Below are 10,127 nucleotides of genomic sequence, written 5' to 3' on the forward strand. Positions count from 1 at the left end.
GAGTGCTTGCTTGGGATACTGAATAATCAGGCTAGGAGGAGGAGGAGTTCAAGGGAGCATGGGATGACTGTTGAGAGGTGCAAATTTTGTGAGTTGATAGCTGGAAGAAGGGCAGTAGATAATAACTGAATAATGTTCCTGAACATTATGTTCAGTAAATAGTGAAGTAACAGGAATGTGTTTAGGATATTAGTGCTTTTAATCCCATTCAGCCCTGACTTTGGTTTACTGTGGATTTGTATTCATTATTCTTCAGATAAATCCTCTGTCTGTTGATAACCCTGGGTACTTATCCATGAATCCATAAAGTCATCTCTACACTTCCACTTGCACCTCCACTGTGCTGTTAGCACGGGAAGGCAGCGATTGCCCCCAATATTTATACATTGTGCAAATAAACACATTTATTCCCATCCCTGCCCATCTGCTCCTCCATTCCTCTATCCCTGACTGTCTTTTTTGTTTATATATTTTTTAAACAAACACCAAAACCTATTTAAAGCACTTAGTTTCCCCACATAAATATTCCGTAGCAGTCAGTTGTTTTATGACACAACCTTTAATTTTAAACAAATGATTACATGCATGCACTTATGCAGATGTGGAAACAATGTGAAGCACATCCTTTTGATTCGTAAATATAGAAGCAATAGCCTTCTAATAAACTTCATGGAAATCAATGCACACTTCATGTTCTGCTTTCATGTTTCTATGAAAATTGTAAAACAATGCTTCTGAGCCATTGGTGTGCCAGAACCCAACTGCATCCTAGGCATGTTTACTCAGATGTCCAATGAGTCCCACTTCCTAGCTTCCCATTTAGAATTCTTCCCCATGCCTAAGTGTACCTATTATAGATTAGGTGTTTTGTTGTTGTTTAGTCATTTAGTCGTGTCCGACTCTTCATGACCCCATGGACCAGAGCATGCCAGGCACCTCTGTCCTCCACTACCTCCCGCAGTTTGGTCAGACTCATGCTGGTAACCTCGAAAACACTATCCAACCATCTCGTCCTCTGTTGCCCCCTTCTCCTTGTGCCCTCCATCTTTCCCAACATCAGTGTCTTCTCCAGGGAGTCTTCTCTTCTCATGAGGTGGCCAAAGTACTGGAGCCTCAGCTTCATGATCTGTCCTTCCAGTGAGCACTCAGGGCTGATTTCCTTAAGAATGGATGTGTTTGATCTTCTTGCAGTCCATGGGACTCTCAAGAGTCTCCTCCAGCACCAAAATTCAAAAGCATCAATTCGGTGTACTTCTTGCAAATCAGAAAAAAAACCTGAGGACTTCCGGGTTGGCGCCTCCAGGCAATGGCGGAGTTCCTCCGATCGGGAGGAATTTGCTCCGTGGAAATCAGGGTCTGACCGCCACGGCGAAGGCGGAGACCCACTGAAATCGCAGGCGGGAAAAGCTTGTGAACCTGGGATTCGGCTGGCACCTTTTGCGCCTCCCCTACTCGCGGGGAAACCCTGATTTGGGGATCCGGAGCGAAGTGGGGTGAGCAGCGCGTTGCTTCAAATTGACTGCTTCTTTCACGGAGTGAAGCCGCATCGCTGTTGCCGGAGAGCGCTGACTTTTTCCTGTGGACAATTTGACTTTAAACAACTACCCGTGAGTAGAATGGAAAATTGGATCTTTAAATTTATTAATTTGGCATTGAAACGGGAAGGTTTTAAACAGGAAGTCCGCCTTCCTCTTTTGTAAATAGATTGAAGCAAAGACGTTGCAAGTTAAAGCTTTGGAAAGTCTTTTGTAAAGGATTAAATCTCCATCAGTTAAAACTATTAAACCCCCCTTGGAAGCAGGAGAAGAGGGGGGAAATTTTGGACCTAGCGAGCCTGCAGGAGAGAGTGAAAAATCAAATTACCACTGCTCTGAACCTGGAAACGGGCTGCCAGTAAGATTGACTTCTTGGGAGAGTTCACTGACTGTGAACAGAAAGTATGTTGACAGATGGCTAAATAAGAGAAATATATTGTTTCCATTGTCCCCTTCTGCGTTTAAAAAGGAGGAAAAGTAACTGAAAATTGAAACTAACTTTATAGTTTAAATTGTGTTTGAAAGGATTGATACAAGTGGAGACTGTTTCCCTCTAGAGGGAGCTTTTGAAACTGTTACAAGAGTGGAGCTGGGGTTTTTCCAGCTGCAAGATAAGAACTGTGAGAATCAGAGATTGACCTTGGATTTTAAGAATGTCGACAGAAGGCGCCTTAGTGACTGTATTATGTAAGATAAGCTATTCGTTGGAACAGCTCCACAAGAAGACGGATGTTATGACTACTAAACTTGAGAACTTGGGACAAAAAGTGATTAATTTGGGACAAAAAGTGATCATCAATACAGAAATTGTTCAGGATTTGACACAGGACAAACTGGGGAGAAGACGAAGGAGAAAGTTGTTGTTGTTGAACCTAAAGGAATACAAGTGGGAGCCCCAGCCTTACAGAGGCAAATCGAGGACTATAAGTGGAGGCCTTTTATGAATGAATATAGAAAAAGTCAGAATTTGAAGATTGGAGCCCTGCTTGGACTGGAGAAGGAAGGTTGGATAGACTCTTTCATGCAGGGATTTACTGACCTTTGGGTCCTGAATCTGGGTCAGGAGCTGATTGGAGTTGTGGGGGGCCTTTGGATCTGGAGGAGCTTTGAAACATGATTTGAGATATTGTATGGACCTTGGTTCTAGCTGTGGAGAGTTGGCTGGCCGGTTGAGAGGGAATGGGGGTATGGTTGGGTTGCCCCCCCCCCGAGACCTGCTCTTCAGCATCTTTAGCATCAAAGAATATGAAGAAAAACTGCAGAAGGGACTTGGAAAAGATTTAAGAGCCTCGGACAGAAGATCTCAAGGTTGATGAACTATATGGAATGGACGGAAATGACTGGCAGAATCTGAGACCAGGGAGAAAAGATGGTGGAAGAAGATTGGGAAAGTTTAAAGTTTATATATAGAAATATTGTAAAATTAATGAGTGCTAGAAAATTGTTGGAATGAAACTTTATGGCTTTAGCAGAAATGTTATAAGGAGTTAAGTATAAATAAGTACTTTAGTATTAATGGAAAATAAGGTTAAAAAGATGTTAAGATATTCATAATGATAAAAACAGAGAAAGATGGAAAGGAATTGCTGAAACAAGTAACAGAAGTGGAATACAAAAAGGGAGGTGAGAGGAGGTCGATGAAATAAGGGAATGAAAGATAGAGTAATGAAATGGTATGGTATATGTTTTTAAATTGTTGTTGTCTTGTTTTGTTTAGTTTAGTGTGTTAAGGTTGTGTTTTGTATTGTTTATATATTGTATTGTATTGTTTCTTCTTTTTTTCTTTTTTCTTTTTTGCTCTTTTTTGTCTTTTTCTCTCACCTTTTTTCTTCTTTTTTTCTTTTCTTGTAAATCTTAAAAGTAATAAAGATTATTTTTTTAAAAAAAGCAAATCAGAAAAAACCATCTAGCCAAATGTTTGCAGGACAAATTATGACGCGAGCCATTTGGATCCAGAGTACTGCATAATCTAAGAGTCATATATGAGATAGCACAAAAAATAGCTTCCTTCTGTTATCCCATCATGAGCCTTTTTTGCATCCAACCACACCCTATCTCCTTTCTCTAATTTAACGATTGCACTTTGCGGCAGGTTTTCATAAGCATCCGAGGTAATCTGATCAGATGCTTTCACCTCTGTACCATTCCTTGCCAGGATCATATGTGAATTCTGGTGTCCCTCCAGGTTGTAGGTGCAATAATATACTCCTGGGATTTGGCAGGTGAATATGCCAGATGACTCATCAAAGACTTGCTGCTCATTGTATAGAATATTTTGAAATCCTATGGGCTGATTAGGTGCTGGATAGCTTTTGCCCACTTTTGCAGAAAATGCAGATTTTGGTGGTGCTCTTGGGCCTGGTTGACCATCAGCTGCTGGCAATCCATGAGGGCATATCAATTCTGGAGTCCCTGGCAAACCTTTTTAAAAATTGAAGAGAGAGGGGGGAAAACAATTTAGCAGAAAAAGCAGTGAAAGATGTCTGTCTCAAATCAAAATAGCCTGCAGCTGTTTGGGTACAGACTCTTCCAACCACTCATAGGGCCCAGGCACAAAAGCAGTGTTTGAATGACAGGTACCCAGCTTTGGCTGTTAAAAAAAGAAGTTAGCAGTGCATTGAAGTTGTCATGCAAATAGAAATAATTTCTTTCTCAGAATCTCTAGAGCTGAGATGGGATTCCTGCTGCCCCCCCCCCAAAATGTTGGACCCCCAATTGCTATCAGCATGTTCAGTAGTCAGGAATGATGGAGCTGTAGTTCATCAACATCTGGTATAAACCATCTTGGCTTTGAGTCCTGGAAGACCTGCTCTCTGCCTTGCAGCCTTTTTCCACCTGGCCTGGGAGGGCAGGACCCTGACTGACTCCAGCTACAAAAGCGGAGACTGCTGACCAGACACTTGACGTATTGTTTAAGGAGGGCATTGTTGTGAAGTTGGTGTTGCTGTCATTGGTGTGGTTTTTTGTTGTTGTTGTTGTTTTATCTGTATTATAATAACTTATGTGGAAATATTTTGATTCCATTGTGTGCTTTTTGATGTGTTTTATTTATTGTTTATGACTACTTTTGCTATGTTTGTAATGGCTTATAATGAGCATGGCTTTAAATGTGGGAAGATAGCATACAGATAAAATGATGTATATAGGATTAAACGGCATTAGGTATTGTAACACTCATGCCTGATTTTTCCTCTACCAATGCACTGGAGTGAGGGGTGATTTTACAGAGGAAAAGTAGTGGGAGAATAGAGAAAGGAGAAGAAGTTGTTTGCTTATTCACGTTTATCCATCTCCTGTTGTTGTGGCACTAAGATGTTGCCAAAGGTTGTGATTTCCTGGTTTGGAATTCAAATTTGTTCAGCTTGCAATGCTGAGTTGTATTGTGAATTGAGCAACATTTCCCCACAAAGGTCTTGGCCAGCTGGGAAGGTAAAACAGGGTTCTGCACCTGCCTGGCCTTAGCAACAGAGCAGGTACCCCAAACCAGCTGCTCTGTAGGCTCATCCACAGAATACCTTCAGTGTCAACCACACTTACTCTCCCTGAAATTCCCAGTGCAAAATGTTAATGCCGTAAGCTGTTTTGAGCATTATTGATGAAGTGGGACAGCAATAACTACCAATTAATACACTAATTAATTTTTGGACTTTGATGGACTTATGGAGGATGTGATGAGGATGGTGTACTGAAAAAAATTAATTCTCAAGCTACATATTTAGCATTATCTTAATATTATAGAATTGTTAATTGTTAAAAGGTAAAGGTACCCCTGCCCATACGGGCCAGTCTTGCCAGACTCTAGGGTTGTGCACTCATCTCACTCTATAGGCCGGGAGCCAGCGCTGTCCGCAGACACTTCCGGGTCACATGGCCAGCGTGACAAGCTGCATCTGGCAAGCCAGTGCAGCACACAGAACGCCGTTTACCTTCCCGCTGGTAAGCGGTCCCTATTTATCTACTTGCACCCGAAGGTGCTTTCAAACTGCTAGGTTGGCAGGCACTGGGACAGAACGACGGGAGCGCACCCTGCCGCGGGGATTCGAACCGCCGACCTTTCGATCGGCAAGTCCTAGGCGCTGAGGCTTTAACCCACAGCGCCACCCGCATCCCTGTTAATTGTTAGTAAATTGTTAATGTTTAGGATATTAACCCTGTGCAACATATGACCTGCAAAACAAAATATGGCCCACCAGTCTCTCAGTAAACCACTTGATTTTTAGCTACTTTCCTTGAATAGCAAAAAAAGGGCTGTTTCAGACATTTGGTATTTGGTAGACCTGACGATTGCTGGTAGCTTGCCTTCTGTGTGGTCAGTTATATGAAATGTATTTCAGCAGGTTGAAAAATAGTTCAGATTAGTGGCTGAACCACAACTGAACTGGAGTTTAGACATTCAGGTGTTCAGAAACCTGGACAGAACTCGGCTCCCTTACTGTACTTTTTTAAAAAACAACAACAACACAATATTGCAGTTACTATAATTTTACCATTGTAGCTGTTTCTTACCATGTTTTGACATTCTTTGGTTTTATATAATCATAAAAATTATACCATTTGATATAGTGAAATCTCTCCAAGTGGTGTACTAAAAAAAAATTTAAAAAATACAACAATGTTCCACAAAATTTCCTAAAAAGATTATGAAAACAAATAGCAACTGTATATTACAAGTAAATATTAAAACGGGATGGAAAGGGGGTGGGGTTCCAGGAAAAATGACTTTGGCAGTGGCATGCACCATTGAACCCAATGGACTTCTCTCCCCCTCCCCACTGAAAAAAGCTCTGGTTCCCCACTTGTGTCCCAGAACCAGAAGAGGCATGAAAAGGGAAGAGGAGAGACTGACAACATGCAAGCACAGTCTCTGATTGCTTGGGGGGGGATCCTGGAGAGGAGGGGACTTAGGCAGCTGTGGATAGGCAGGGACTTTCAGTCTCAGCAACAGCTTCATGGGGAAGGACCTACTGGGGATGGGTTGTGGTGCTCATTAGGTCTAACATTCCGCTAAGTCTGTGCAGATTGTACTTTTGGTAATACTTAACTCTAACTTGAACAGTGTGATTTACTGCTGCCTCACTCGTGACACTGACCCTACTCCCAGTCCCTCTCCCTAAAATGGGTGACCAACAGGGTGACCCAAGCTGTTTCTATCTGCAATCCAGGATTAAACCCAGCACCTGCTTTGTTTATTTGGTAAACATAACCAAGAACTTGATTTCTGTTGCTTGGTTTCTGAAGTGTTCTGTCTTCCATGCAAAGTGTAGTATCATGGGCTGTCCCTTGAGCCCGCTAGATGACATCGCAAGGGATCGTTGCCTTAGGAGAGTGAGAAAAATTCTCAGGAATGATTCACACCCCAGCCAGCACCTCGTTAATCTTCTACCCTCGAGCAGGAGATATAGAAGTATAATCAGTCGTACCAACAGGCTAAAAAACCGTTTCTATCCGTGGTTTGAATGGAAAATAATATAGTGCAACTGACTTTCGGGGTTGGTGTGTTGTGCGACAAGCACACAGAGTGCAATGAGATTGAGTGTTTGGGGGGGGGGAGGCTCGGTTAATTTCATTGTACACAGGTTGTACATTGACAATAAATGTATTAGTAGTAGTAATAGTAGTAAAAAAATTGCTGAGAATTAAGCTAGAGATCATACCTGGTGCCCCCTGTGGTCCGGGAGCACCTATAGGACCAGGTGGACCAGGAGGACCAGTGAAACCAGGAACACCAGGTAAACCAGGAGGACCAGGTGGACCATGAGGACCAGGTAGACCAGGTAGACCACGTGGACCAGGTGGACCAGGTGGACCGGGAATACCAGAAGAATCTGCTTGAACTCCTCCAGCTCTGGCCAAAACTATGGTCAAAATCCAGACACCTGAAGCAAAAGATAAAAGAAATAAACTACCTTAGCATTTTGATAGTGTAGATAGCTAAAGAGATAGCCACATAGGCAGTCACATTTGGACTACATGAGTTTAATTTCTGCTTGATTACATCACTCATGAAAGTGGGCAGAAAGATTGATAAAATCTTTTTTAGAGTCAATTCTACTATAGCAAAGGCGAATAAACGCTAGGTGACTGTTTAGTATGTCTGAACTCTGTAGCTCTCAGAGATAGAATATTACAAACTAATTTTAAAAGAAGGCTTCACATTGAGGAGAAAAATATAATTATCTTGAGAGAGGTCCCAGGGAGGCTGCTAAAAAAAAAAGACAGAATTATAAATTTCTCCCTATTGGGGAAGGGCTGTGAAGGAAGTCTCCAAGGAGCATGCAGCAGCAGGCAATACATTCCCCAGAGGACAGATTGGCTGCCCCTATGGATCCTGACACTTGAAGCAGTCACCTTATCCAGCAGCAAACACCCATCTCAATAGCCAAGCCTTAACAATAATGCTCAGGAGGCTCAGAAAACAAAAGTGAGCTTAGCTGCCTCTTCTGCAAAGTATCGTGCATGAGGAGAATGGGACAACCTGTAGCGCATTTCAGAACCTGGAAGCATTTTAAGTGGGGCATCCTTAGATGATCTTAAAATTGGTTGGGCCAAGGTTGCGAGCCTCTAGCCCTCCAGATGTTACTGGACTACAGCTTTCATGAGGTGACTGGCCAGGTTGGCTGAGAGCTGACAGAGACGGAGTTCAACATCTGGGGTGTCTGGATGTAAGGGCAAACGTGACACAAGACCTGGCCCCAAGTTTTGTGTATTCCCAGTATTGCTCTTACAAGCCCTGGATGAAATGCCAGCTAATCAGCACCACTTTGCATGCTTGTCCTGGTTTTGGGAAGAGAATTAAACCTATTGTCAGAAATGAAAAAACAAACCTGGACAAAGGAAGCTGCAGGGTCTTGATGTTCCCAGCATCATCTTGATGTTTGGGGGGTTTTTTTAACTGATCTCAGTTCTTCTCTCAATTCCTCCTTAGGACCCTCTGAGGATTAAGTGTGTTTGAACAGCTTTGTCACATTTATAGCTCTTTGCCGACTTTAATGGGTGGCTGCAGTTTTTATATCCAGGAAGGAATTTCCCAACATTTCTACTTCTCTAATATTTACTCTTCGTGTAAAAGAACTGAACTCCATTCTCCTCTGCTCCCAAAAGAGCAGGGGCTGGGATGGGGACGATCACCTCAGCCTATTTCAACATCAGTTTCCTGCAAATGACACTTCAGATAGTGGAACAGATGAGGCCGTTGAGTTATTGAAAGCTGAACTTTTACATAGTAAATAAATATGGTATGTTTATTTAATTTCTTCTGTGGAAAAATCTTCCATATGGTCATGTCAGAGTGTCAGAATAAAGTTGAAGGTCAGGGAGGAAAGTAAGTCTTGCCAAGTTTCTATCCAAGCAAGTTCCCTTCTCTTTACTCACTATATGCAAACATTACATTTCAACACAGAGATGGACTTGGTAGCCTTTGTGATTACATTTCTCTATCTTTTTTCAAACAACAGGAAATTCAAAATAAATTATCCTTTGGATTTTTTTTAGTTACATCACAGCAGAACAGCTGTCAGGTAATGTAGAACCGTAGGAACATAGGAAGTTGTCTTCTACTGAGTATGGATAGGAATAACATGTAAAACATTTTGGGATGCTGAGGGTTTTCTTCTGTATAAAAAAATTAAAACAATGTCACTTATAAAAATCATTCAAAAATCAGCAGATAACCGCCAAGCAGTGGAAAAAATAATGTCGGAAGTGGCAGAAGGTGGTTCTTCCAGTGCTCTGGTCTCAAACTATGGGCAACATCCTCAACATTGCCTTCAGAGGCATTGAAAGAAAAGCCAGGTGTCTTGCACTGGTTTTGAACTACCATGTCATGTCATGTCATGTCATGTCATTTCTTTCTTTTTTTTAAATAGTAAATTGTATTAGTATTTTCCACACAACAACAACAAAAAAAAACGAAAAATAACAATACACAAAAACAAGCATATAAAAAACTAGTCCAAATCTTACAAATCAATAATATAAACACTAAAAAGGAAAACAAAGATTGACTTCCACCAATCCCACAGCACCTCCTTTACCTCTCATTGTATTTTCCTGTTTTCCTGATCATCTCTATCCTAACATCTAGATATAAATCCCTCTTTCTTATCCTTTCACTTCACAAGGTTATTCCAGACTCAGCCAGATTTCTGTCCTCGAACCTTGGCTTTTAAGATATTCATTTAGGCACTTCCATTCCTTTTTCACTTCACTTTTTGGTTTTTGTCTTATTATATCTGTCAATTTGGCTAATTCTAAATATTCTGAAAGCTTACATAACCATTCTCCCCTAGTGGGTAACTGATTCTGTTTCCAATACTTAGCCACTAGGATTCTTGCTGCAGACGTCGCGTATAAGAAAAATTTAGTTTTGTCTTTTGGAATATCATCATTTAAAATTCCTAAAAGGAATGCCTCTGGCCTTTTACTATATGATATTCTTAGTATTTTCTTTATTTCTTCGTGGATCATGCTCCAAAATTTCCCAATTTTGGGGCATGTCCACCACATATGGTAGAAAGTCCCTTTTTGTTCCTTACATCTCCAGCACTTATTATTATATGTATTATTCATTTTTGCCAGATTTTCTGACGCCAG

General features: G+C 41.4%; 1 protein-coding gene across 1 annotated transcript; it reads right to left on the reverse strand.

Moving 5' to 3' along the window:
* Window positions 1-3,428: 3,428 nt before the first annotated feature.
* Window positions 3,429-8,666, reverse strand: LOC128422108 (collagen alpha-1(X) chain-like). Its single transcript, XM_053405706.1, has 3 exons — window positions 8,360-8,666; window positions 7,190-7,411; window positions 3,429-3,956 (listed from the first exon to the last, which is right to left on the reverse strand). The coding sequence occupies exons 1-3, from the start codon at window positions 8,400-8,402 to the stop codon at window positions 3,505-3,507; spliced, it is 717 nt and encodes a 238-aa protein (XP_053261681.1). The 5' UTR covers window positions 8,403-8,666; the 3' UTR covers window positions 3,429-3,504.
* Between the last annotated feature and the right edge of the window lie 1,461 nt (window positions 8,667-10,127).

Source organism: Podarcis raffonei, chromosome 10 (assembly GCF_027172205.1).
Source record: "Podarcis raffonei isolate rPodRaf1 chromosome 10, rPodRaf1.pri, whole genome shotgun sequence".
In the NCBI taxonomy this organism is placed as follows: domain Eukaryota; kingdom Metazoa; phylum Chordata; class Lepidosauria; order Squamata; family Lacertidae; genus Podarcis; species Podarcis raffonei.

Bases quoted from the DNA above. Each gene is read 5' to 3' on its own strand.
- LOC128422108 (XM_053405706.1), bottom strand. From the start codon at position 8,402: ATGATGCTGGGAACATCAAGACCCTGCAGCTTCCTTTGTCCAG. The intron at 7,412-8,359 runs GTTTGTTTTTTC...CTTTTGCTTCAG, and splicing joins CTGCAGCTTCCTTTGTCCAG to GTGTCTGGATTTTGACCATA. The intron at 3,957-7,189 runs GTATGATCTCTA...ATTTTTAAAAAG, and splicing joins CGGACCACAGGGGGCACCAG to GTTTGCCAGGGACTCCAGAA.